Source organism: Melanerpes formicivorus, unplaced genomic scaffold (genome assembly GCF_026170545.1).
Source record: "Melanerpes formicivorus ecotype bairdi unplaced genomic scaffold, bMelFor1.0.p_v2 SCAF_259, whole genome shotgun sequence".
Classification (NCBI taxonomy): domain Eukaryota; kingdom Metazoa; phylum Chordata; class Aves; order Piciformes; family Picidae; genus Melanerpes; species Melanerpes formicivorus.
This window is the reverse complement of record NW_027142611.1, coordinates 8,927-36,044: the sequence shown is the minus strand read 5'-3', so window position 1 is coordinate 36,044 and position 27,118 is coordinate 8,927. Positions and strand designations below refer to the sequence as shown.

The window sequence follows — 27,118 nt, the reverse complement described above, 5'->3', positions numbered from 1 at the left end:
TGGGCAGAGCAGGACTCTGCTGCCAGTGCTGAGCCCTGCCTGGCCTGAGGGTTACACTTGGGTGGCTGAGCCCCTTGCCCAAAGAGGGGGAGTGCTGAGGGCAGCAGGGTGGTGGCAGTTGTGCCAGCAGGAGAAGGGGAGCAGAGAGGTTCTCAGGGCAGCAGAGTGGTTGGGTTTGTGCCACCTTAGGAAGGGCACAGGGTGCTGTGTCCCTGCAGTGGAGATCACCGTCCCCAGCTTGGCAGCAGCTGACCCAAGCCAGATCTGGGCCGAGGATGGGGAGCACTCCCCTGCTTTGGTGGGGGGCCCTGGTCCACCTGCATTGTCTGCCCTCCCTCTCCATCAACCTCTACTGACCCCTCTGAACATTCATCTACCTCCAGCATCCCTTTCCCTGCCTGGACACCATGCCCCCTGTGTGGCAGTGCTGTGTCTAGCACTGCACAGAGACTGTGAAAGAATCCCTGCTGGGCAGTCTCAGCTGCTGAGTAGTTTCTCTCTCTCTGATTCACATCTTGCCTTGGATCAGCTACAGTGTGGCCCCAAGGACCAGGCAGTGATCTTAGCCCTGGGGAGGCCACACCTGGAGCACTGGGCTCAGTTCTGGGCCTCTCACTAAAAGGACATTGAGGGACAGAGCTGCTCAAGAGAAGGGCAACGAAGCTGGGGAAGGGGATCACAGTATCACAGTATCACAGTGTCACAGTGTCACAGTGTCACAGTGTCACAGTATCACAGTGTCACAGTATCCCAGTGTCACAGTGTCACAGTGTCACAGTGTCACAGTATCACAGTGTCACAGTGTCACTAAGGTTGGAAGAGACCTCAAAGATCCTCGAGTCCAACCTGGCACCACAGACCTCATGACTAGTCCATGTCAGCAAGTGCCACATCCAATCCCCTCTTGAACACCTCCAGGGATGGGGACTCCACCACCTCCCTGGGCAGCACATCCCAATGAGCAATGACTCTCTTGGTGAAGAACTTTCTCCTCCCCTCGAGTCTAAACCTCCCCTGGCACAGCTTGAGACTGTGTCCCCTTGTTCTGTGTGGAGAACAGGGCTGGGGAGGAGCAGCTGAGGGAGCTGGGGGTGTTGAGTGTGGAGAAGAGGAGGCTGAGGGAGCTCTCCTTGCTCTTGTGAGAATTTGTTTTTAATGTTTGGCTTTGGCCAGGGGAATTGCTGGGGACGGTGAGGTTGGTTGGTTGGTTGTGGTCTTTATCGTGCGGGGTTTGGGGAGAGAAAGCAGGAGGCAGAAGGCAGGAGCCTTTTGGCCTGGCTGTGCCTGGCTGTGTGGGCCCCCAGCAAATGTCAGGGGGATGGAAGTCACCCAGGAGTACCAAGCAGTGTGTGCTAGAGGCTGCCTGCAGTTGACTGGAGAAGGTCTCAGCAGCATCTTCTGCTTGATTTGCTGCTCTAGAGTAGATCCCCACAACAGTTTCACCTCCCTTCCACATCCCTTCATTTTGACCCACAAGCTCTCCACCTGCTCTGCCTCTGGACACAGGACTCAAGGTGTGGCCTAACCAGTGCAGTGTACAGGGGCACAATGACTTCCCTGCTCCTGCTGGCCACTCTGTTCCTGATGCAGGCCAGGATGCCATTGGCCTTCTTGGCCACCTGGGCACACTGCTGCTTCATGTTTAGGCAGCTGGCAATCAGCACCCCCAGGTCCCTTTAGGCCTAGAGAGGCTCTCTAGAGGCTCCCCAGGACTCTAGAGAGGCTGCATTTGGGCTCTAGAGAGGCTCCATAGAGGCTCCATAGGATGCTACAGAGGCTAGGGTTGGGTAGGCTAGGGTGGGTTAGTCTCTATCTGGCAACAGAGGCATCTGTAGAGGCTCTCTCCAGGCTCTAGAGAAGCTTCTTAGGGCTCCTTAGGGCACTCTAGAGGCTCCACAGGGCTACTTAGGGTTCTAGAGAAGCTCCATAGAGCTCCATAGTGCTCTAGAGAGGCTCCTTAGAGGCTCTAGAGAGGCTCCAAAGGGCTCTCGAGAGGCTCCATAGGGTTCTAGAGAGGCTCCATAGGCCTCCAGAGAGGCTCTAGGGAGGCTCTAGAGGGGTCCCTAGGGGTGTATAGAATCTGTGTAGAGGCTCCCTAGGGCTCTCTACAGGCTCTACAGAGGCTCCTTAGGGAACTGTAGAGCCTCCACAGGGCTACTTAGGGCTCTAGAGAAGCTCCATAGGGCTCCACAGTGCTCTAGAGAAGCTCCATAGGGCTCTCTAGAGGCTCTAAAGTGGCTCCATAGGGATCTATAGAGGTTCTGTAGGGCTCTTTAGGGCACAGTAGAGGCTCCATAGGGCTCTATATTGGCTCCTTAGGGCTCTCTAGTGGCTCTCTAGAGGCTCTGTAGAGGCTCCATAGGGTTCCACTGGGCTATATAGAGGATCCTTAGGGCTCTAGAGAGGCTCCTTTGGGCTCCATGGGGCATTAGAGACGATACATAGGACTCTCTAGAGGCTCATTCAGGCTCTCTAGTGGCTTTCTAGAGGCTCCATAGTACTCCACAGGGCTACACAGCAGCTCTATAGAGGCTCTCTAGAGGCTCCATGGGGCTCCATAGGGCTCCATAGAGGCTCCATTGGGTATTATAGAGGCTGCATTGGGCTCTAGAGAGGCTCCATTGACACTATAAAGGGCACTACAGAGGCTCTCTAGAAGCTCCATAGGGCTCTAGAGAGGCTCCATAGGGTTCTATAGCAGCTGCATTGGGCTCTATAGAGGCTCTCCACAGGCGCCTCAGGGCTAGGCTAGGGTGGGGTAGGCAATGCTAGGTGGGGGTAGGCTCTATCTGGCAACACAGGCATCCATGGAGGCTGCACTGGGCTCTAGAGAAGCTTCTTAGGGCTCGTTAGGGCACTCTAGAGGCTCCACAGGGCTCCATAGGCTTCTATAGAAGCTCCATAGGGCTCTAGAGAGTCTCCATAGGATGCTACAGAGGCTCCATAGGGATCTATAGAGGCTCCATTAGGCATTATAGAGGCTTCATTGGGCTCTATATAGGCTATATAGAGCTCTCTGGAGGCTTCAAAGGGCTCCATAGAGGCTCTCCCGAGGCTCCATAGGACACTACAGAGGTGCCTTAGGGCTCTATGGAATCTCTGTACAGGCTCTATAGAGGTTCCATAGGGCATTATAGAGGCCACGAAGGGCTCTATAAAGGCTCTTTGAAGGCTTCTTAGGACACTCTAGAGGCTGCATTGGGCTCTATGGAGGCTCTATAGAGCACCATGAAGCCTCTATAATGCCTAATGGAGCCTACCTAAATCCCTATGCAGACCTATGGAGCCTCTGTAGCATCCTATGGAGCCTCTACAGAGCCCAATACAGCCTCTATAGAACCCTATGGACCCTCCATAGAGACCTCTGGAGCCTCAATAGAGCCTCTGTAGAAGGTCTCAGCAGCATCTTCTGCTTGATTTGCTGCTCTAGAGTAGATCCCCACAACAGTTTCACCTCCCTTCCACATCCCTTCATTTTGACCCACAAGCTCTCCACCTGCTCTGCCTCCCCCCTGGGTGGAACTCAGCACATTGCAGTTGCTCTGGCAGCCAGAGAGCAACAGCACTGCCTTGCCTGCTTGCTCTGAGTGTCCTGAGCAGGACAGAGCCAGCTGTGACAGCACTCCGGCCGTGGCAGCTGTGCCACCATGTCTCAGGGACTGCAGTGGAATCATAGTCATGCAGCCTAATGTTGTCAGGCAAGAGGGGACATGGGTCCCAGGAACACCTGTGCAATTCAGGCCTTGAAGAATTCTCTGTTGATAATATAGTGGTGGAGCAGGAGCTGTGAGAAAGTGCTGATTGCTTGGTATGCTGAAGTCCAGCTGCCCCTGAGATGGGAGGCAAGCAAGATAAGGAGGAGGCGAGATCTGGGAAAGAGAGCAATTAGGCCGGATGGAAGAATTCCACAGAGTTGTGAAAACAATGATGTAACCTTTTAGAGAGCAACCAATAGTATGTTGCCAAGTGGGCATAATTATAGCAAACTGTATATAAGATGTGTCTGATGCTCAATAAAGTGGAATCCGCTGATCAAATTGGTCGTTAAAGCGGCCCCCTTCTTGCAGTAAGTGGCGCTCGAACAGGGACCCTAATGAAGACAAACGTTAGGGTTTAAGAAGTTCTTCGGGACGTTGGGAGATTCGCAGTAAGCCGGGAGGCAAGAAGACGGCCGGCCCGGGATAGCAGTACCGGAGGCTGCAAGAAAAGGGAAGACAGCCTTGAAGCCGAAGACGCTGTAGAGCCGGGAACTGCTTAAACGAGGACTGTGCACACAGGTATTAACGTTTAAATACGGACATGGATAGGCAGGCAGCGTATGATTTATTTATATGCTTGTTAGAAAAGCGACAGTGTAAGTTAAATTTTACAAAGGAGTTGGTGCCGCTGTTAAGCTATGCAGGAGAGTTAGGATATTTTAAGGACCCAAATGAGGTGTTTGAAAGATTGCAGTGGAAAAAGTCTGGACAAGACTTGTGGCTGCATAGCTTAGATGATGAAAAACGAGCAAAGGAGTGTGGAAAATGGTGGAAGATGGTTATGACAGCACTGGATCAGCATCGTGCTGAGCAAGTGGCAGTTTATCAAGCCAGGGTACGATTAGATTATACGGACCCAAATGGAGCAAGTGTTACACATGCTGGGTTGCCTTTGTCAGAAGAGGTTCAGGATTATTTAAGAAAGGAGAAGGCTGCGTGTGTAAAAGGGTTAGGTGGCAGAGTCGAATTACAATCTGTAACACAGGACTCTGCTGAGGAGCCTTCCCCGTCTCTTTTAGCTGAGCAAATTGTACAGGAGAAGAAAGTAGGTGAGGGAGAGGAGACAAACAGGGCGATAGATCCTGGAGGTGGTGTTAAAGATCATGCAAGAAAGCACACAGAGTATTGGCGAAAGGTTGCAGAACACTTAAATGCCGAAGGAGATCAGGAAGGGCTTAGCCGGCTGGCTGTTTCACATCAAGCTTTTCCGGTGATGTATACACAGGTCCCTGGGGAGCAGAATGTTGTCCAGGCTGATGTAACTCAATTGCCATGGAAATTGTTATCTCAATTACGACAGACTGCGAGTCAGTTTGGGATTCAATCTGAACCAGCTAGACAGATGATTGATTTTATTTACATGAACTATAATATGTTGCCTAGAGATTCTTATAATGTTATGAAGCTGATCCTAACAGCATCTCAATTTATGACATTTTTGAATGAGTGGGAACACCTAGCTAGACAATCAGCTGGAGTACAAAGACAGCAAAACGACCCACTATTTGGTGTAACAGTAGATCAGTTGTGTGGAACGGGACAGTACGAGAGACCAGAGTTACAGGCACTTTTACAGCCGCCTGTTTTGCAAGCATCAGCCCAGATAGTAAGGAGGGCTTTTGAAAAGCAGAAGGATGGAAATGCAAATCCTCACTATATGGGAATTAAGCAAGGTAGACAGGAACCTCTTGGTGAATTTGTAGATAAGTTGCTTGCCGCACTTAGAGCAGCAAGCGTAGGAGAAGGTATCCGAGAGGCAATTTTAAGGCAGTGTTTAATGCAGAATGGGAACCAGCAGACGCAGCAGCTTATTACATCAGCAGATCCTAGATGGACGGTAGCCGAATTGTTGCAGAGGGCTCAGGACTTGCCAAGCAATCCGATGGCCATGTTGATGGAGGTGATTGATAAGGGATTACAAAAACAGGCTGAGGTGTTGTCAATGACAATGACAAAACAGTTTGAGCATAGTCAACAGGTTATGGCAGCCTTAGTACCTTTGCGCACAGACTCGAAAGGGCAAGGCCGACCCTATAAGCAGTCATCAGACGAAACACAGTGTCATCGAAAAGCGTAAGGCGGAGATATCGTCTAAAGTAATGCCTGGACTTTTGGCCCATAGATCCGCTTTAGGGCATTTCCCTAGCGGAGATAGTTATTTTGATGAAGCTTGTTGGAGAGAATACAGGAACAAGCTGTGGGACTTGGTTATAGATGGTGATAAAACTGCTATAAAGCTGCAAGAGTCGTGGCGAGAATGCATGAACTGTGTTAAAACCTACGAACTGAAACAGCGAATGGCTGCTGCAGTTAGAGCAACTTTGTCAGGACGAGATACAGCGCCAGGTGTATCTGAGTTGCAGCTGAAAGATGTGTCTGAGAACTGTCGACCGATCGACCGGGGCCGCCCCCGATACATCTTGCGGCGACCACACCGCGTTTACCAGCCGTCACCACTGCCGTTTGCACACAGCGGGGAACCTTCCTCTGACATCGCCAGCGACGGCTCGGACTCGGAAGACAATACCGGCAGCGAGGAATTCAAACAGCGCCGACTTTGCTTGACGGCCCCTCTTAGAAACAATGGAGCGCTTGGAGGCTCGCGGTTACAGCGTTCCTGCCACCGCACTCCTCCCGCGAGCCCTGCCAGCCCCCGCGGATACCGACGGCTCCGACCAAGGCGGTACCGGCTGACGCACCACCGACACCGACAGCACCGACAGTAGCAGCGGAGCAGCTGCCACGGCAGCAGCCCCCACCCCTTTCCCCCGCAGCGGCTTTAGCCGCACCACTCTGTTTTGATTTAAAGCAACAGTACTCATTTTGTCATTTCTGATTTTAACGTCTTTCAGAGATTTGTTATTTAGAGTTTTGTTAAGTTTTTCTAATAAGCATAATGAATAAGTAAGCATTTGGTATTTATAAGTACTTAGTACATAGTAATTGCAGTAAGGTGTATGCACTTAGTTAAGAGTTCAAATTGTAAGATTTTCTTTTGGTTCGAACCTTCTTAGTTGTCTGCCTAGGCATTTCAAAGGAGCTCCATGTAATATAGTTAAGGAATGTATAAACAGCTTTTAATTTTGGAAAGTGTTTTTTAGTTAATGTACCAATTTTATTTCTTTTTAGACACTGATTTGATGGATTAATTTTAACATAGTTTTTTAAGGTCTTAAGGATTTTTTGGTATTAGCATAAGTTAAGGTTTGTAGTAAATAGGTATTAATTTTAACAACTATTCCTTCACTAATGTGCAGAAGAACCAAGACTAAGAGGAAACAGCATTTCCCATGAAGTCAAACATCGATCACAATAACTGTTCTGATAATCTGGGGTCAAAAGCATCAATCAAAATAATTTTGTCCTGAATGATGAATTTGAAAATAGGCAGTTTGGGCTGGTAAATACAGAAAACCTATTTTGTGGTGAGAAAAAGGATTTAAATCCCCATGGAAAATTATTGAAAGGGATTGGCATAAGTGGGAAATAAAGACTAGAGAAATTTTAGTTGGGAAATCTCAGGAATAATTAAAAGGATTAGTAAAAGGAAAAGTAAGAGACATAAGATTTTGAAGGCAGAGGAATTGAAATAACAAAAGCACAATGGGAAATGGTAAACGAACTAACCAAGGAAGTAGAGAAGAGACTCCAAATGGAATTTTGAAGTGGGTTAAGGAGTTAAAAAATCTGTAGGGCTCCTGAAGAATGTAACTGCTGCCGAGAAGAAAATACACCCGGCTGCTGGTTGCACCCCAGCAGGCCGAGGAGGCAGAGTTCACATATACTGCTGGAGCCTAATTTTGATCCTAACCCTATTTGTACATAAGTAGTCCAATCGAAATCAAAAACCATGTTCCCATGTGTGGAATCTTGATCAGACCGGAGAGAAAAGACTTGAACTTGAAAAAGCAATGGTAAATTTTTCTGCTACAGTTGAAATCATGATGAATGCAAGCATAGATGTAATAAAAGTGCAGCAAATTGAAATCAATAGTCTCTCGAAAATGTCTACTCAGAATAGATTAGCTTTGGATTTTTTATATGTTAAGGAAGGGGGTGTATGTGTAGTCATAAATGTAAGTTGTTGTAGTTATGTTAATCTAGATAAACGAGTGGAAACAGATTTACAGGCGATTGTAAACCACAATCAGATATTACATCAGATTTCTTTGGATGATACTTCTTGTGGATTTAAAGAAACATGGGATAAGTTAACTTTCTGGTTACCAAATCTAAATGGGCTTAAACATTTGTTTGTAATATTGTTGGAACAATTGTAATATTGCTATGCATAATACTCTGCAATTGTTGTTACAAAATACTAAGACCTTTAAGTAAGATTGCTCATGTCAATGAGTTACAAGTAGAGAATTATGATCAGAATGTGATCAGAAGAGATGAACTTAATTATGATCCAATTAAGAAGGCTCTGAAATATCTGGAAATTTTAACACAAATCAATGGTGACAAAAAAAAAAAAAAGGGGGGAATTGTGATGAATATACTGGTGATTTGTGTTAAAATTGTAAGACTTAGAGTGCACTGGGATTAAGGGTCAGGATCTTGTGAGGCCTGTTTAGAGGGTAAAGGGAAAGAAACCTCTCTTGCAGACTTGCAAGGACACTGTCTGGTTAATTGGAGACATCACGGCTGAGAAGGAGCTGTCTTAAAGATAAACATTCAGAACTGGGAATTTGTTTTCTTCAGATAAGAAGCCTGCACAATTGAGCATGTGTGAAAGTGGATGCTCTGACCCTTACCACACTGAATGTAGGGAGAAGGGATTTGACCACCTATTCTAAGACTATCATATGCCTCCCTTCTATTAGCATAAGTTTGCTTATATAGATGATGAAACTATATAAGATGAAGAAAACTATTGTAAGGTTGCTTTTTGGGTGAAGTTGGTACCAATAAGAGATTAGTATTACTAGGATGACCAAAAACACATTATTATGGGTAATTTTATATTGGGCAAAGCAATGAAGCTCTTTTGCTCTTGCTGATTGCCTGCAAGTTTTCTGTCTGTGAAGCTAGAGCCTGGCCAGATCTACCTTTACAGATTAAAGAAATCTTGCTACCATTAAACAAATGATGATTTTTGACCATCCTAGAGAAAATAGAGGTGCAACATAACAGGTAATAATGAATTGATTGAACTTTTTCAGACGTGTCTGATAGGGATACCCAGACTTAATGTTAATATGTTTGTTAATTATAGTAGTAAGTTTTAAGGTTCTTAGGTATCATTGTACTCATTTTGATTATTGTTAAACTTGTTTATAATTGTATTATGCAAAGTGTTCAAAGAATAACTTCCAAGGCCTTACTTGCACAAAAGAAAAACGGGGGAATTGTTGTCGGGCAAGAGGGGACATGGGTCCCAGGAACACCTGTGCAATTCAGGCCTTGAAGGATTCTCTGTTGATAATATAGTGGTGGAGCAGGAGCTGTGAGAAAGTGTTGATTGCTTGGTATGCTGAAGTCCAGCTGCCCCTGAGAAGGGAGGCAAGCAAGATAAGGAGGAGGCGAGATCTGGGAAAGAGAGCAATTAGGCCGGATAGAAGAATTCCACAGAGTTGTGAAAACAATGATGTAACCTTTTAGAGAGAAACCAATAGTATGTTGCCAAGTGGGCATAATTATAGCAAACTGTATATAAGATGTGTCTGATGCTCAATAAAGTTGGAATCCGCTGATCAAATTGGTCGTTAAAGCGGCCCCCTTCTTGCAGTAGTTGTGCTCATAGTAAAGAACTTCTTCCTCATCCAATCCAAACCTACCCTGCTCCAGTTTCAAGCCACTGCCCCTGGTCCTCTGGCTGCATACCTTTGGAAACAGCTCCTCCTCAGCCCCCTTCAGCCACTGGAAGGCTACTGTAAGGTCTCCTTGGAGCCTTTGCTCCCCAAGCTGAACTCCTTCAACTCTCCCAGACTGTCTTTATAGGAGAGATGCTCCACGCTGCTGCTCTCAGCTTTGTGGCCTTCCTTGGGGCCTCTTGGTATAGAATCATTGAATCACTAAGGGTGGAAAAGACCTCAGAGATCATCAAGTCCAACCTGCCACCCAACAGCTCCTGACAACTAAACCATGGCTCCAAATGCCAAGGTTGAACACCTCCAGGGATGGTGACTCCACCACCTCCCTGGGCAGCACATCCCAATGGCCAATTTCTCCTCAGCTCCAGCCTGAATCTCCCCTGGCACAGCTTGAGACTGTGGCCTCTTGTTCTGCTGCTGGGTGCCTGGGAGAAGAAACCAACCCCCACCTGGCTACAACCACCATTCAGGGAGTTGGAGAGAGCAAGAAGGTCTCCCCTGAGCCTCCTCTTCTCCAGACTAAACAGCCCCAGGGCTCTCAGTCTCTCTTCACATGGGAGATCCTCAAGTCCCCTAAGCATCCTCCTGGCTCTCCCTTGGACTCTCTCCAGCAGGTCTCTGTCTCTCTTGACCTGGGGAGCCCAGAGCTGGACACAGGATTGCAGCTGTGGTCTGAGCAGGGCAGAGCAGAGGGGGAGCAGAACCTCCCCAGCCCTGCTGGCCACACTTTCCTTGCTGCACCCCAGGACCCCATTGGCTCTCTTGGCCCCCAGGGCACATTGCTGTCCCATGCAGAACTTGTCCACAAGGACTCCATGGAGCTGCTCTCCAGCAGGACAGCTCCTAACCTGTCCTGGTGCCTGCTGTTACTCCTCCCCAGATGCAAGACCCTGCTCTTGTCCTGGCTGACCTCCATGAGGTTTGCCTGCAGCCAGCTCTCAGCTCTTCCAGAGTTCCCTGGATGACAGCACAGCCTGAGGGGTGTCAGCCACCCCCACCCCCCAGTTCTGACTTCAGCACCTCACAAGAATTAAAGATGATTGGTGAAACTCAGGTGGTTGACACCTGAGCAACAAATGATTTGGCATTCTGAAGGTCTCAAAAGAACCTTGGTTTGTTTTGCCCTTTCCCTGAGGACTCCTAGCTGATCTTGCCCTGTCTGCAAGCACAGGTAGCATGAAGATTGATGTGAGAAACTCACCTTGTGTGGCTGGCAGTGGGAGAGGTTATCAAATTGCTGGCTGTGAGGCACAAGGGGAAATGGTTTGGAACAGGGGATCAAAAGAAGTGAAGAGAGTATTTCGTTGTCTGGAGCTCCTCACAGGAGCCCTGAGCAGCATCCAGGCTCCCACAGGCAGCACATCCTTGAAGAGGTTGAAACAGGACCTGGGAGTGCTGGGGGGCAGCAAGCTCTGCATGGGACAGCAATGTGCCCTGGGGGCCAAGAAGGCCAACGGGGTCCTGGGGGGCATTCAGGGGAGTGTGTCCAGCAGAGCCAGGGAGGTTCTCCTCCCCCTCTACTCTGCCCTGCTGAGACCCCACCTGGAATATTGCATCCAGCTCTGGGCTCCCCAGGTCAGGAGGGACAGGGACTGCTAGAGAGAGTCCAAGGGAGGGCTGCAAGGCTGCGGAAGGGACTGCAGCACTGCCTGGGGAGGAGAGGCTGAGAGCCCTGGGGCTGTTGAGTCTGGAGCGGAGAAGGCTGAGAGGGATCTGATCAATGGCTATCAAGAGCTGAGGGCTGGGGGTCAGGAAGGAAGGGACAGGGACAGCCTCTGCTCACTGTGCCCTGGGATAGGCCAAGGGGCAATGGATGGAAACTGCAGCACAGGAGGTTGGGGATGAAAGAAGAGAGCCCTTTGGTTTCAACTTCCCCCTGTGAAGATGAGTGGGGCTGCCTGATCCACAGAGGCTAAGAAGAAGAACCCCAGAGCCCCTGCGATGATGGTAGAGAGGGGGAAGGCAGACTAGAGCCCAGGCCAGGAGGAATGGCCTGGCCCAGGCAACCCCCGAGGGAGCCCCAGCCCCAGGGTCCCCCAAGGGGAGGGAAAAAGCAGCCAGAAAAGGTCTGAAGAACCAAAAACCAAACCTTTAGTGAACAACACAAACAGAGGGGGGAACCGCGCCGCAGAGGGGAGGGGACAGGGCCGGGAACCGCGAAGTGGGGTAGGGGGAACCGAGCTGCAAAAAGGGACGGGGCCGGGACGCTGCAGACGGGACGGGGCCGGGGCCAGGGAAGCCGCGGACGGGGACCGGGGTGGGGACCGGGGCAGGGACGGCGCGGACGGGGACCGGGGGCAGGGACGGGGCGGACGGGACGGGGCCAGAGGCAGGGGCGCGGCGGACGAGACGGGGGCAGGGACGGCGCGGACGGGACGGGAGCAGGGACGGGGGCAGGGACGGCGCGGACGGGACGGGAGCAGGGACGGGGGCAGGGACGGCGCGGACGGGACGGGAGCAGGAACAGGGGGCAGGGACGGCGCGGACGGGACGGGAGCAGGGACGGGGGCAGGGACGGCGCGGACGGGACGGGAGCAGGGACGGGGGCAGGGACGGGGGCAGGGACGGCGCGGACGGGCCGGGACCAGGGACCGGGGCAGGGACACGGCGGACGGGAGGGGCCCAGGGACCGGGGCAGGGACGGCGCGGACGGGACGGGCCCAGGGACCGGGGCAGGGACGGCGCGGACGGGACGGGCCCAGGGACCGGGGCAGGGACGGCGCGGACGGGACGGGCCCAGGGACCGGGGCAGGGACGGCGCGGACGGGACGGGCCCAGGGACCGGGGCAGGGACGGCGCGGACGGGACGGGCCCAGGGACCGGGGCAGGGACGGCGCGGGACCAGGGACCGGGGCAGGGACGGCGCGGACGGGACGGGACCAGGGACCGGGGCAGGGACGGCGCGGACGGGACGGGACCAGGGACCGGGGCAGGGACGGCGCGGACGGGACGGGACCAGGGACCGGGGCAGGGACGGGATGGGGACCGGGACCGCGGGCAGGGACGCCGCCGACGGGACCTCCAGCTCGGGCTGGGGTCCTGGCTGCTGAAGTTTTCACTGGATGGGGGCTGGAAGGAGAGAAGTTGCTGCCGAAGCCTGGGAGCACTCTGGGGCTCCTCTTGCTGCACTGCCGTTCACAGGGCCTGAAGGATGCTCCGGGGCTGCAGAGAGAGGAGAGAAGGGCATCAGGCAGCTCTGGGGCACAAGCAGCAAACGCAGCTCCCCTCCTGAGGCACACCCAGGCACTGGCACCTCCCTGCTCTCCCGCCCTCCCCCCAGCACCAACCATGCCCCTGCCAGGGCTTTGCCTCGCAGCTGGCACAGGGCTGGCACAGCAGCAGGCTGCAGGCTGCCGCGGGGCAGGGCTCACTCCTGGCTGAGTGGTTCCCAGGGCAGCCTCACCTGGGCTGCAGAGGACAGGGCAGCTCTGTTCCTGCTCTGGAGTTCCACTGCCCACTCTCCGGGGGGCAAAGGGCTCTGGGAAAGGCAAAGAGGCCATTGGCACCCAGGCAGGCTCAGGGCAGAGGCCACAGGCAAGGTGCAGCTGCAGCCATGGAGCAGGGCCCACACTGGGGAGCACAAGCAGCTGCTGGCAGCTCTCTCACCTCTCAGCTGCCTCCTGCTTCAGGGCAGAGGCTCTGCAGTCCACAGGGAGCCTGGGCACAGAGGGTGTCCGTGGGGCACAGGCCAGCTTGCAGGGCCTGCAGGCAGGGCAGAGATGGTTAGTGCCAGGGGGGATCCTGACTGCCCCTGGCACGGGGCTGGGAGGCACCTGGGTGCTGCGTGGCTCCCTCCCTGGGGGCCAGGGGTCGCACTCGCACCGTGACGGCCACGGCGCCCTCCTGGGGGGAGGGACCAGCACCATGGCGGCGACGACGACGCAGGGCTGAGGGCACTGCCCCTGGGGTCCGCACAGCACCGCTCCAAGGACAGCACTGGCTGAAGAACACAGCTCCGGGCTCCAACGTCCTGAGGGCGCACTCTCGGGAGAAAAAAAGGTCAGGCAGGGAGGGGAAGCGGCGGAGGGGGAGCCGCAGGCTGGAGAAAGCCTGGACACCCCCAGCCCCCCACCCGGGACCCTGCTCCCACACCCCCCCTGTGGTAACTCCCACCGGTACCCCCGAGAGCTGCCCTTCCAATACCCTCCAGCCCTACAGGTTCCCAGCGTCTGCAAGGATCCTACATCACCCTGGGGTCCCCACAGCCACCCTAACGCTCCTACAACCGCCCCGGGACGCCCCCACATCCAGAGCCCTGATCCCTGATCCCCAACCCCCTCCCCACGCCCACACCCCCGGCCTCTAGCCCTTCCCGGCGCCCTCCCCAGCTTCCCCCCGGCGCTGCCACCGCCGCCTCCAGCACTCCCTGCCTCCCCCAGCCCCCGCTCCCCGCAGCCGTCCCCATCCCTCTGCCTCGCCGCTCCCGGGGCCCCAGCGCTACTCACCGCCGCCTGCGCCGCAGGGCTTCAAACGCTGCCGCCGGACACGCCCCCTGCGCTCACCGGCCGGTGCCCGAACGCAGCCCCCCATTGGCTCTCCAACGCCGACAGCCCCGCCCCCTCCCGCCCGCGCAGAGCACCATGGGAGCCGTAGGCCGCCGGGGCCCGGCCGCCATCTTTGCCCTCAGCCCCAGCCCTGCCCTGGCAGCTTCTCCTCCCAGCTCCCTGCCGGCAGCTCCGGCCCCGACCAGCCCCCGCGGCCAGCCCAGCGCCGCCTGCCCCTCAGCAGCGCTGAGAAGCCAGCACCGGGCACCCACCAGGGCCCGCACGGGGCACGCCCAGGGCTGTCCACACCTCCCCAGGGGCTCTGCTCTCTCACCCGGGGCTGGAGGCACTCTGGGGCTGCTCCTGCTGCGCTGCTGCTCAGAGGGCCTGAAGGATGCTCTGGGGCTGCAGAGAGAGGAGAGAAGGGCAGCAGGCAGCGCCGGGCACACCCAGGCCCTGGCAGATACCTGCTCTATTGCCCTCCCCCAGCACCAACCATCCCCATGGCAGGGCTGTGCCTCCAGCTGGCACGGGGCTGGCACAGCAGCAGGCTGCAGCCACCCCCCAGCACCAACCATCCCCATGGCAGGGCTGTGCCTCCAGCTGGCACGGGGCTGGCACAGCAGCAGGCTGCAGCCACCCCCCAGCACCAACCATCCCCATGGCAGGGCTGTGCCTCCAGCTGGCACGGGGCTGGCACAGCAGCAGGCTGCAGCCTGCCCCAGCACCAACCATCCCCAGGGCAGGGCTGTGCCTCCAGCTGGCACGGGGCTGGCACAGCAGCAGGCTGCAGCCACCCCCCAGCACCAACCATCCCCATGGCAGGGCTGTGCCTCCAGCTGGCACGGGGCTGGCACAGCAGCAGGCTGCAGCCACCCCCCAGCACCAACCATCCCCATGGCAGGGCTGTGCCTCCAGCTGGCACGGGGCTGGCACAGCAGCAGGCTGCAGCCTGCCCCAGCACCAACCATCCCCAGGGCAGGGCTGTGCCTCCAGCTGGCACGGGGCTGGCACAGCAGCAGGCTGCAGCCACCCCCCAGCACCAACCATCCCCATGGCAGGGCTGTGCCTCCAGCTGGCACGGGGCTGGCACAGCAGCAGGCTGCAGCCACCCCCCAGCACCAACCATCCCCATGGCAGGGCTGTGCCTCCAGCTGGCACGGGGCTGGCACAGCAGCAGGCTGCAGCCACCCCCCAGCACCAACCATCCCCATGGCAGGGCTCTGCTCCAGCTGGCACGGGGCTGGCACAGCAGCAGGCTGCAGCCACCCCCCAGCACCAACCATCCCCATGGCAGGGCTCTGCTCCAGCTGGCACGGGGCTGGCACAGCAGCAGGCTGCAGCCACCCCCCAGCACCAACCATCCCCATGGCAGGGCTCTGCTCCAGCTGGCACGGGGCTGGCACAGCAGCAGGGCTCACTCCCAGGGCAGCCTCACCTGGGCTGCAGAGGCCTTGGCAGCTCGCTGCCTGCTGCGCAGCTGGGGGATGCGGCTCCGCTGTCCACCCCCGGGGGGGCAAAGGGCTCTGAGGGAGGCAAAGAGGCCATTGGCACCCAGGCAGGCTCGGGGCAGAGGGCACTGGCAAGGTGCAGCTGCAGCCATGGGGCAGGGCCCACAGTGGGGAGCACAGGCAGCTGCTGGCAGCTCTCTCACCTCTCAGCTGCCTTCTGCTTCAGGGCAGAGGCTCTGCAGCCCACAGGCAGCCTGGGCACAGAGGGTGTCCGTGGGGCACAGGCCAGCTTGCAGGGCCTGCAGGCAGGGCAGAGATGGTTAGTGCCAGGGGGGATCCTGACTGCCCCTGGCACGGGGCTGGGCCCTGCCCTGTCCCCATTTCCAGCTCTCCTCACTCTGAGCTATTTGCAGAGCCCCAGAAGCAAGGAGGTCTCCCTGGGGGTGTCCTGCACCACCAGGGCCAGGTGGGGCTCAGCCTCTGCACAGCCACAGGGCTCCAGAAGAGCCAGAGCCTCTTTGCTGCACCAGCCAAAAGCCACCCCAAAGATGCCCAGGCCCCCAAGGGCACAGCCCTGACCCCCAGTGCCAGGAGAGCAGATGCCCAGCCTGCTCCCAGCCAGCACTCCTGAAGCAATCTGGAGGATGCTCCAGGGCCAAAGGGAGGAGCAGGAGCAGGAAAAGCTTCCCTTGGAATGCTCTCTGCCCTGTGCAGCCGTGCCCAGGTGAGCTCAGCCTGTGCCTGCTGGCCAAGTGCCTCCTGCCCACCCTCTGCCCTCCACAGAGCTGCAGCCATCCCCACAGGAGGCACCCAGCCATGGAGGGCAGGATCCCCAAAGCCACAGGGAAGGCCCCAGGGCAGCACTCACTTGGGCACCGAGAGGGCATCCTGCTTGTGCTGCCAGCCTGGGGGCTCCAGGCCCCTGCAGCCCAAGGGCTCAGGGCTGCTGCCTGAGGCTGGCAGCCTGCAGACCTGGTAGGTGACATTGAGCTCATGGCTCCTGGCAGCAGCTGCAGCCCTGGGGCAGAGAGAGACAGAGCCAAGGAGCAGTCAGGGGCTGAACCTCAGCCCCTGGCACCCAAGACAGGCTCAGCACCACCAGCAGCACCTCTGAGCCCCCTCCTCAGCTGGGGCACAGCCTGGGGGGAGCTCTGGGCCAGGCAAGCTTTGAGGCAGAGCTCATCCCTGGGGCAGCTACGTGCAGGAGGAGGGGGCACACACTGTGCCAGGGCAAGTGGCACACAGGGGGGCCTTCTGCTTGGCTTTTTCTCTTCAGCAACCCCTGCCCAGGTGAGCTCAGCCCACTGCTGCCCACCCCCCAGCCCTGTGCCCCCTGCCCACCCTCCCTCCCCACAGAGCCGCAGCCACCCCCCCAGGAGGCACCCAGGGGGTCCCCAACCCCGCAGGGAGGGCCCCAGGGCGGCACTCACTTGGGCACCGAGAGGGCATCCTGCTGCCGGAGGAGGTCCTGGCTGGGGGGCTCCAGGCCCCTGCAGCCCGGGGGCCCAGGGCTGGCTGAGGCTGGCAGCCTGCACACCTGGGAGGTGCCATCCAGGTCAGGGCCCGGGGGCAGGGCACAGCCCTGGGGAGCTGCCAGCGGCGCCAGGGGCAGGCGGCTCCGGGAGAGCCTCTCCGGGCACAGGCTGGAGCCGCAGGGCCAGGCTGGCAGCGCCACAGGGGCTGGGGGGGCTGCAGCCGGGGGGCAGGGGCTGGGGGGGCTCTGTGCCGCCCTGGCAGCCTCTGCCAGCTGCCCACTCGGCCGCCGGCGTTTGGGCCGCGGGGAGAGGCTGCAGGCAGAGGCCGGCTGGGCAGGAGTTGGCATCTCAGGGGACCTCCTCCTCTTCCCGATGGGGCTGAGGGCCAGCAGCCTGGCACTGCTGAGCGCAGCCAGGTGCTGCCAGCCTGGCAGGGGAGAGCTGGTCACGGGGGCGCCAGGCACAGCCACGCAGCTCTCGGCTGGAGGAGCAGAGCAGAGACCGAGTCAGCTCCCTGGCTGCAGCTCCCAGGCCCTCCCCCCCTGCCCCCCACCCCCCTCAGCTCTTTGCTGGGACTGCCCCAAACCACACCAAGCCCAAGAGCCAGCACCAACCATCCTGGGCCCAGAGCAAGTGCCCCGGGGCAGGGCCTGGCCTGTGCCCAGCAGCAGCCTCTGCAGAGCCAGGCTCTGCTGCTGGCCTCATGCATGGGCACCGAGGATGAGGAGGAAGAGGTCAGCCCTGCCCAGACACAGGCTGCCAGCAGCCAGGCCACAGCTGGGCTGAGCGGGGCAGATGCAGCCCAGAGCAGTCACCCACAGGAGATAAAGGCAGGCTCAGCCCCCACTGGGTGCCAGGGCAGGAGAAACTTCTGCCCCTGCCCTGTGCCCACAGCTGGCAGCTGCCCCCCACCACCCCCCAGCCCTGCAGCAGAGCCTGGGACAGAGGAGAGAGAGGGCACCAACCTGGATCCTCAGCAGCACTGCCCTGCTGGCTCCTCTGGGCTGGGCTGGCCCTGCTGGCCTCTGCAGCCCTCCCTGGGGAGGAGGCCTGCTCCTGGCTGGCAGCAGCCTCCTGAGGGGCCAGGGGCTGCAGTGCCTCAGAGGCCACAGCAGCAGCAAGGAAGCTGCCAGCCTGGGGCAGGGACTGCTGCTCTGGGGAGGAGCTCCTGGCAGCAGCTGCAGCCCTGGGGCAGAGAGAGACAGAGCCAAGGAGCAGTCAGGGGCTGAACCTCAGCCCCTGGCACCCAAGACAGGCTCAGCACCACCAGCAGCACCTCTGAGCCCCCTCCTCAGCTGGGGCACAGCCTGGGGGGAGCTCTGGGCCAGGCAAGCTTTGAGACTGAGGGGTGCCCAGGCTGGCACTGCAGGACCTGAGCTGGGAGATCACCTGTGGGCTGCAGGGCACCCAACAGCAGCCCCAGAGCTGTGCTGGGCCTCAGGCACACAGCACAGGCAGCCTCCCTCGGGAGACCTTCCCCCTGCCAGGACATTGGGGCACAGACAGCAGCAGGTGGTGCCAGGGCAGCACCTCGGGGAGCAGAGGCAGCAGCAGAGCCCTGGGGGAGGCAGCTCCAGGCCTGGCAAGAGGCACTGAAGGCTCTCAGCTGCTGTGCCTGGAAACCTTCCCTGCTGACCCTTCCAGGGGAGCTTCTCCCCTGGGACTGGCTCTCTAGGAGCCAAATCCCACCTCAGAGGGCAGGCACTGCTCTGTAAGCCAAGGCCTGGGCCCTCCCCCACCTCCAGCACCCTCAGGGGGCTGCACACCACAGGAAGGTTGAAACTCTCTGAGCAGCCAGGAGCAAGTGGCACAGGGAGGGGGCACAAGGACACTCACCCCTCTGGCTGGCTGGCAGTCAAGCCCTGCAGGAGGGGGGCTGCTTCCTTTGCTTCCTGCTGCACATCTGCCTGCTGGATGGCTGGGGCAGACCTTTCCTCTGCAGCCTGCAGCAAGCCCCCAGAGCAGCATCAGGCCAGAGCTGAGCTGAGCCTGGGCCCCCAGCTGCCCCTTCCCTGCCAGGCTCAGAGCTTTCTCCAGCACTCCACAGCCCAGCACCTGCTGAGCCCAGACCTCCCAGAGCAGCTCAGCTCCTGCCCTCTCCCAGCCTGCCCAGTGCAGCCCAGCAAGGTACCTGAGCTGGGTCCCATCACCAGGCCAAGCCCTCCTCTCACCTCCTCCAAGGCCAGCTGCAAGGCAGCAGGACACCCAGCTGCCAGCTCCTGCTGCTCTCCAGCACTCTCCCCACCAGGGAGCTCCAGGCACGCCTCGGGCACAGCCTCCTCCACCCTACACAAGTCACAGCAGCAGCCCCTGAGCCAGGGAAGAGCCTCTGGGGAAGCCATCCCTTGGCCTACCAAGGTTTGGGATGGAGCCAAGGGCAGCTTTGGCCTTTGTCCCCCAGCTCTGGGGGCTGCCAGGCTCCTCACTCCAGCTGGGCAGCGGAGAGGCTGTGGCACAGCAGCAGAGCAGCTCAGCTGCGTCCTGGCAGCCACTTGGGCTGCAGCCAGCAGCCAAACTCTGCAAGCTCCTGGCCCTGGGGGACCCCAAGGTGCCAGCCCAGGCTCCCTCCCTCCTGCCCAGCAGCCTCACCTGGGCAGCTCCAAGGGGCTGGAGCCGAGGGCAGGCAGCGGCTCTGGCGCCTGGCTCTGTGCCCCGCGGGCAGCATCCTCATAGGCACGGAGCTTGGCCTGCAGCTCTGCCACCTGTGAGCAAGGGGCAGCCCTGGCTCAGAGCATGCCCTGAGCCCCAGCAGCTCAGCAGGCTGGGTGCCAGGCAAAGCAGAGCCGCAGACAGAGCCCAGCCCTGCCCCCGGCAGCTCACCTCCGCTCTCAGCTGCGCACACAGCACAACGTACGGACAGACGTGGGAGTCCGGGCTCGGCAGGTTGCTCTTGAGCTGCGGGGAGAGGGAGGAGCGGAGCTGAGAGCAGCACCGGGACAGCTCCTTCCCCTCCGCTGAGGCGGCAGCGGGGCAGCTCCTCAGCCTGCCCTGGGCTGGTGGGGCCCGAGGGGCTGCAGCTGACTCTGAGAGGGGCTCCAGAGGCAGCCCGGCTGCAGCAGGGAGGCAGCAGCCCGCAGCAGCCTGCCCCAGGCTCCTTCCCGGGCAGCCCCAGCAGCTGCCGGCCGCGGGGCGAGGTGCTCACCGAGACCTGGATCTCCTTGGCCCTGCTGGCATACTTGAGGGTGTTGAGGGTGTCCTGGCAGCAGAGCGGCGAGGGGCTGAGGGCAGCCAGCATCAGGGTGCGGCAGTTGCCGCCGATGGAGTCCTTCAGCAGCCGCGTCAGCTTGCTGTCCCGGTACGGGACGTGGCTCTGCTTGCCCTGCCCGGCACAGCGAGGCTCCGCTCAGGGGCTGGCCCTCGGCTCCCAGCCCCCGGCTCCCAGCCCCGGCCAGGCCCAGCCCACGGCAGCTCTGCCGTGGGGACGGCGCTCAGGGCCCCTCAGCGGCAGCCTCACCTTGGCCCCAGCCAGCGCCTGGATGACGCTGAGCAGGGCCAGCAGCGAGCGGTTGATGCTGGCTCCCTCCCGCAGCCGCTCGCCGCTGGTCTTGGCCACCGCGGCTCGCTCCGAGCCGGCCAGGTCGACCAAGCTCATCTTGGCCACCCGCACGGCCCCAGCGAGGCCCTCGGCGCGGTCCTGCTGCTTCACGTAGACCTGGCAGGGCACACAGAGGGCAGGCTGCAGCTCCGCAGGGCGCTCGGGCTCGCCGCTCGCAGCCGCGGCAGCAGCCCTGGCACGCCGGCCCTGGCACAGCATCGCCGCCTGCCCCCCTCCGGGCAGCGGTGCCAAGGGCTGCCCCAAGCACCACCCCTCACCTGCAGCACGGCGTGGGAGCGGGAGGAGGAGGCGTTGGCATCGGTGGCATGCTGCGTGCGGTTCCTGCTGCCCCCGAGCAGCATCTGCAGGAGCTGCTCTGCCGAGCTGGGCTGGCGGGGAGCAGGCAGAGGGCAGGGATCAGCGCAGCCCCGGCACGGGCACCGAGCGCCCACAGGCTGAGGCCTCCTGCGCCCCTGCAGGGCTCCTCTGGCCTCGGGCTCAGCGCTGCTGCCAGCCGGCACCCACCCAGCCGGCACCCCCGGGGCCCCGCAGCCCCTGCCCCGGGGCCCCGCAGCCCTCCCCTCCCCCTCCAGCTCCCCCGGTCCCAGCTGGCACCCCTGGGGCGGGCACAGCGCTGCCCACACCTTGTGCCTGCTTCCACCCCCACCTGCTGGATGGAGAGGCCCTGAACCACAGCTCCTCTCTCAGGATCCTCCCGGATGGGCAGAGGGCCCTTGGGCTCCAGCAGGTCACGGATCTGCTCGTTGTAGACCTGCAGCAGGCAGCTCCAGCTCAGGATGAGGCTTGGGGCCCCAGAGGGCAGCAGGCAGAGGAGCTTGGGACCCCAGGGCCTGCTGCCCACCCAACAGCACCTCTGGCACCTGCCGCCAGCAGGAGCAGCTGAAGGTGCCCTAAGGCAGGGGACAGCTCAGGAGGCTTCAGCAGCCAGGCACTGAGCCACTGCTCCTCCAAAGCCCTTGCAGCCAGGAAGCCCTCATTGCCCTGTGGCCCCCAGCTCCAGAGGGGGCAGGCCAGCAGCACCAGCCCGGCAGCCTGCTTCCAGTCTGGGGCTGCCCTGGGCACAGCTGGCAGCACAGGGGTAGCCCTGGCACTACAAGCCCAGACCTTGGAGGTGGTGGCCTGGCAGCAGGAGGGGCACAGCTGGGCACAGCCTACCTCCAGGTAGGAGACCAGGACCTCGCAGCTCTTCTGCTCCTGCCTGGCCTCCAGCCTCCTGAACAGCTCCTCCATGGTGAGGTAGATGATGCCAGGGCTGTTCTCCGAGCCCAGCATGGTGTAGGTTTTCCCTGCTCCGGTTGCTCCGTAGGCAAACACTGGGAGGAGAAAGGGAGGAGCCCTGAGAGCAGCCTCCATCGACAGCAGCACTGGGGGGATGCTGCCAGCTCTGCCTCAGCTGGGGACACAGCCCCAAACCCAGCTCCTGCTGTGGGGCACTGCTGCCTCCCACTCACATCCTGTCCAGCAGGGCCCCCGGGGCCCTCTGCACCAGCCTGCTGCCCAGCCTGCACAGGGCTCCCAGCTGATGCCACCCCACAGGCAGGACTCCACACTCATCTGGGCTTGTCTCTGCTCTCCTCTTGCTGGCCTGGGCCCTGCCTGCCCCCAGAGCCCTCGGATGACATCTCCAGGCCAGCACTGGCCCTGTCCCGGCCACACTTGTCACGGCCCCAGCTTGGTGCCAACAACAAGGTCAAGGCTTTCTCTTTCTGCAGAGCCGCTGCGTCCCCACTGCTGCCACAGCCGCTCAGGGCTTCTGGAACCAACCCCCAGCTCTGCTGAGCCCACCCAGAGCAGGGGCAGATGGGCAGGAGCTCCTGCAAGGGCCAGAGCAGGCTGCTAGGGCTCACCAGAGCAGTTGTAGCCGTCGAGGAGAGTATCGACCATCTGGCGGGTGGTGTGCTGGAACACCTCCTCCTGGGTGGCCTGCTCAGCAAAAACCCGGTCGAAGAGGAACTTCTGATGTTTGCCTGGGTTCTTGCCGCGGCCAGCAGGCAGCACACCGCCGGAGGCACCAGGGTCGAACAGGAGGGTGTGATGGTCGACCACCCTCAGCAGCGGGTGCTGCGCGGCTCCCTCGCCGGGGGCCGGGGGTCGCACTCGCACCATGACGGTCACGGTGCCCTCCTGGGGGGCAGGGGCCGCCGCCATGGCGGCGGCGGCGACGAAGGTGACACAAGGCTCAGGGCACTCCCCTTAGGGTTCGCACAGCACCGCCACAAGAAAAGCACCGCTCGAAGGAAAGCGCCGGCTGAAGAACACCGAAGAACACAGCTCTGGGCTCGAAAGTCCTGAGAGTGCACTCTGAGAAGAGACAACAAGGGTCAGGCGGGGAGGGGAAGCGGCGGAGGGGGAGCCTGAGGCTGGAGAAAGCCTTTACCTCTCGAGCCCGGAGCCTGCTCCCGAGCCCCGCCTGCCCTAACCGCCGCCGCTGCCGCCGGGGCTGCCGTTACACCCCCCCAGCCCTGCGCCTTCTCCCCGTCCGGAAGGAGCCTGCATCCCCTGCGGGTCCTCACAACCGCCCCAACGCTCCGACCCCACCGCGGGTCCCCAGAGCCCCTCCACAGCCTCGGCCGCGATCCACCGGCCCCGGCCCCGCCACGCTCCCCGGGCCCCGGCCCCGCCACGCACCCCCGGGCCCGCGACGCTCCCCCGGCCTCGGTCCCGCGACGCTCCCCCGGGACCGGCCCCGCGACGCTCCCCCGGGACCGGCCCCGCGACGCTCCCCCGGGACCGGCCCCGCGACGCTCCCCCGGGACCGGCCCCGCGACGCTCCCCCGGGACCGGCCCCGCGACGCTCCCCCGGGACCGGCCCCGCGACGCTCCCCCGGGACCGGCCCCGCGACGCTCCCCCGGGACCGGCCCCGCGACGCTCCCCCGGGACCGGCCCCGCGACGCTCCCCCGGGACCGGCCCCGCGACGCTCCCCCGGGACCGGCCCCGCGACGCACCCCCGGGCCCCGGCCCCGCGACGCTCCCCCGGCCCCGGCCCCGCAACACAACGCTCCCCCGGGCCCGGCCCCGCAACACAACGCTCCACAGCCTCGGTCCAGCAACGCTCCCCCGGCCCCGGCCGCGCAACGCAACGCTCCCCCGGGCCCGGCCCCGGCTCCGCAACGCTCCACAGCCCCGGCCCCGCAACGCTCCCCCGGCCCCGCACCCAGCACTGCCCAGGGCGCTTCCACCGCCGCCTCCCGCAGCCCGCCGCAGCCCCGCAGCCCCCACAGGCTGCCCCTGACCTCGCAGGCTGTCCCGGATCCCGCAATGCTGCCTCAGCCCCGCAGCCCGCCTCAGCCCCGCGGAACCCGCAATCCTGCCTCAGCCCCGCAGTCCCCGCAGTCCTCCCCTGCCCTTCCAGGCTGCCCCCGGCCCCCGCAGCCGTCCCCATCTCTCTCCCGTAGCCCTTGGGGCACCGGAGCGCCTCTTACCGCTGCTTCCACCGATGAGGGCTCAAACAGTCCCGCCGACCACGCCCCCTGCGCTCATTGGTCAATCGTCGAGCAGAGCCTCCCATTGGCTCTTCAGCAACGCGAGCCCCGCCCGCTCCCGCCCACGAGCCCCGCCCGCTGCCGGCCGCTCCGCCCGCGAGCCGCGGCCGCTCCGCGCAGTGCACCATGGGAGCTGTAGGCCGCCGGGGCCTGGCCGCCATCTTTGCCCTGAGGAGCCAGCCCCGGGCACCCCTCAGGGCCTGCAAGGGCTCCCCCGCCCCGGCCCCGGCCCCGGCCCCAGCGCTGCCCACACATCGCCAAGGGCTCTGCTCTCCGAGCCGGGGCACGGAGCACTCTGGGGCTCCTCTCGCTGCGCTGCCGCTCAGAGGGCCTGAAGGCTGCTGCGGGGCTGCCGAGAGAGCAGAGAAGGGCAGGAGGCAGCGCTGGGCACAAGCAGCAAACGCAGCTCCGCTCCTGCCGGCTGCCACAGTCCCTGTCCCGAGCAGAGGCTTTGCTTCAGAGGGCAGCTGGCAATCAGCTGCTTAACCCAGCCCCACGCTGGCCCCGAGCTCCTTGCCCAGCTGCTGCTCGTGGGGCAGGAGTTGCAGTAGGGAACCAGAGAGCTGCAGGGCAGTGCTGAGAGGTTCTGCTCTTGAATCCTGCCCTGCAGGTCCTGACCTGCTGCCCTGGCTCTGCTGCAGGCACCTGGTCCCCATCCTCACTCCCAGCCTGAGGCATAGATTGCTCTGCCTGCCCTGCTGCCTGCATCAGCTCTGTGCCTGCTGCCCACCCCCGGGGGGCAAAGGGCTCTGAGGAAGGCAAAGAGGCCATTGGCACCCAGCCAGGCCCGGGGCAGAGGCCTCCCTGCAGCCCCATGTCCCCTGGGTGCCAGCTCTGGGGACCCAGAGGCTCTGGGGAGCAGAGGGCTGGTGGCACTGAGGCTGCTGGATTGCCTTTCGTGCCCAGCCAGCTCTGTGCCCTTGGGGCTGTCCTGGGCCGCTGGCAGCAGTGCCAGGCAGGGCTTCTGCCCACACAGACAGCTGCTCTGGGGCACCGAGGTACCCCACAAGTGGCACTTGGCATCCCCACCCTGCCCCCCAGGGACAGCCCCAGGGACAGTGGCTGTGCCAGCCCCTGGGCTCAGGGCACCTCCAGCCCCACAGACTCCCTGAAGGCCCCCAGGGGGCACAGCCCTCACAGGGTAGGGGACAGTGTGGGGGCTTCGGGCTGCCCCTGAGCTGCCAAGCAGCTCCCCAGGGATTCCTCTTTGCCCAGCTCCTCCCCAGCCAGGATCCAAGCACAGAAAGTGTGGAGTCTCCTTCTCTGAAGCCTTTCCATCCCTGTCTGGATGTGTTCCTGTGGTTTGGCTGTGGTGCTTGGGGCTATGCTTGAGGGGTGACCCTTGCAGAGCAGGGTTCTGGGTTGGCCTTGGTGACCCTGAGGCTCTTTTGCAACCTGAGTGTTTCTGTGACTCTGTGACTGGCAGTGTGGAACCACAGCATCCCAGGTCTGTTGAGGGTGGAAGCAGCTCTGCTCCTTCTGATGTCATTAGAATACACAAACACAGCTCCTGGCCCACAGCTGCCCAGCTCCAAGGCAGACCATGCCTTGGGCCCAGACCCCACCTCAGGCACTCCTCCTTGGGCATGAGTGGAAGCCTTACTCTTGGGGGCAGGAGGGGGAGAAAGAGGAGGAGTTTGGACACAGGCAGGTGTGAAGCTGGTTATAACAGAGGTCTCCTTTTCAATGGGACAGGTTACAAGAAGAAGAAGAAGAAGAAGAAGAGGCTGCCACAAGAAGGCAAAGAATACCCAGGAGGAAAGCTTTCCCCACCAGGATCCAGAGAAGATCAGAAGGAGCAGCAGGACTGCACCAGAGAGACAGCTTTGGACCCTCACAGTGGTGGTAGCCATAAACTTCTTCCTCTCTTCACTTGACCTTTCCACCTTTCTCCTCTCACTTTTCCCTACCTATTGCACACCAGCTTATGGGCAAACAGTGCCAGAGGGCACTGCCAGCAAGTCTGCTGCTGGCACCAAGCTGGGAGGAGTGGCTGACACACCAGAAGGTTGTGCTGCCATGCAGCAAGACCTGGACAGGCTGAGAGCTGGGCAGGGAGAAATTTGATGAAGTTCAACAAGGGCCAGGGGAGAGTCTTGCACCTGGGAAGGAACAACTCCATGCAGCAGTACAGGCTGGGGACTGAGCTGCTGGAGAGCAGGGAAGGGGAAAGGGACCTGGGGGTGCTGCTGGATGGGAGGTTGAGCATCAGCCAGCAATGTGCTCTGGTGGCCAAGAAGGCCAAGGGCATCCTGGGGTGGGTTAGAAGGGCTGTGGTGAGTAGGTCAAGAGAGGTTCTCCTCCCCCTCTGCTCTGCCCTGCTGAGGCCACATCTGGAATCTTGTGTCCAGTTCTGGGCTCCTCAGGTCAAGAGGGACAGGGAGCTGCTTGAGAGAGTCCAGCACAGAGCCACAAAGATGCTGCAGGCAGTGGAAGATCTTCCTTAGGAGGAGAGCCTGAGGCAGCTGAGGGCTCTGGAGCTTGCAGAGGAGGAACCTGAGGGTGAGCTCCTTGCTGTGGCTAAAGCTGTGCAGGGGGAGTGCCCAGAGGCTGGAGCCAGGCTCTGCTGGGGGATGCCCAATGGCAGCACAAGGGGCAGTGGTGGAAGCTGAGGCAGAGGAAGTGCCATGGAAAGAGGAGGAAGAATTTTTCCCCTGTGAGGGTGAGAGAAGCCTGGAGCAGGCTGCCCAGGGGGGTTGTGGAGTCTCCCTCTGTGGAGCTATTCAAGACCTGCCTGGCTGTGTTGCTGTGTGAGCTGCTCTGGGTGCTCCTGCTCTGGCAGGGGGGTTGGCCTGGATGAGCTCTGGGGGTCCCTTCCCCCCCTGGCATTCTGTGATGACACAGTGAAGGTTCACTGTTGATGGCAGTGAACCCCTGGTGTAGTCTCCTGAGTTGTTGCATTTGAGATCACTCTCACAAAGCACCACCAGTCCCCTGTCTGGACCATGACTCACATCCACAGCTCTCTGAGATACTTCCAGGGATGTGACTCTACCACCTCCCCAGGCAGCCTTCCCTATGATTCTATGATTCAAGGGCTTGCTGTGCACTCTCTCTGCCAGATTACATCTTAGGAGGACTTTCAGTGACC

The 27,118-nt window shown here is 60.4% G+C and overlaps 1 protein-coding gene and 2 long non-coding RNA genes across 3 annotated transcripts; all 3 read right to left on the bottom strand.

The window, feature by feature from the left end:
- Nucleotides 1-12,314: 12,314 nt before the first annotated feature.
- LOC137458552 (uncharacterized) lies at nt 12,315-13,690 on the bottom strand. The gene is made up of 4 exons (XR_010991820.1): nt 13,400-13,690; nt 13,184-13,279; nt 12,981-13,055; nt 12,315-12,739 (listed from the first exon to the last, which is right to left on the bottom strand). It is a non-coding gene; the product is annotated as an uncharacterized lncRNA (long non-coding RNA).
- Nucleotides 13,691-15,505: 1,815 nt separating this feature from the next.
- LOC137458554 (uncharacterized) lies at nt 15,506-17,041 on the bottom strand. The gene is made up of 4 exons (XR_010991821.1): nt 16,943-17,041; nt 16,381-16,530; nt 15,716-15,811; nt 15,506-15,587 (listed from the first exon to the last, which is right to left on the bottom strand). It is a non-coding gene; the product is annotated as an uncharacterized lncRNA (long non-coding RNA).
- A 14-nt stretch (nt 17,042-17,055) lies between these two features.
- Nucleotides 17,056-22,891, bottom strand: LOC137458555 (kinesin-like protein KIF18B; the record flags this gene model as incomplete). The annotated part of the gene is made up of 12 exons (XM_068169987.1): nt 22,391-22,891; nt 21,699-21,856; nt 21,190-21,294; nt 20,801-20,911; nt 20,442-20,639; nt 20,130-20,306; nt 19,808-19,882; nt 19,577-19,689; nt 19,159-19,273; nt 18,824-18,930; nt 17,953-18,173; nt 17,056-17,468 (listed from the first exon to the last, which is right to left on the bottom strand). Coding segments are annotated over exons 1-12 (2,094 nt in total), but the record flags the coding sequence as incomplete, so codon positions are not given.
- Between the last annotated feature and the right edge of the window lie 4,227 nt (nt 22,892-27,118).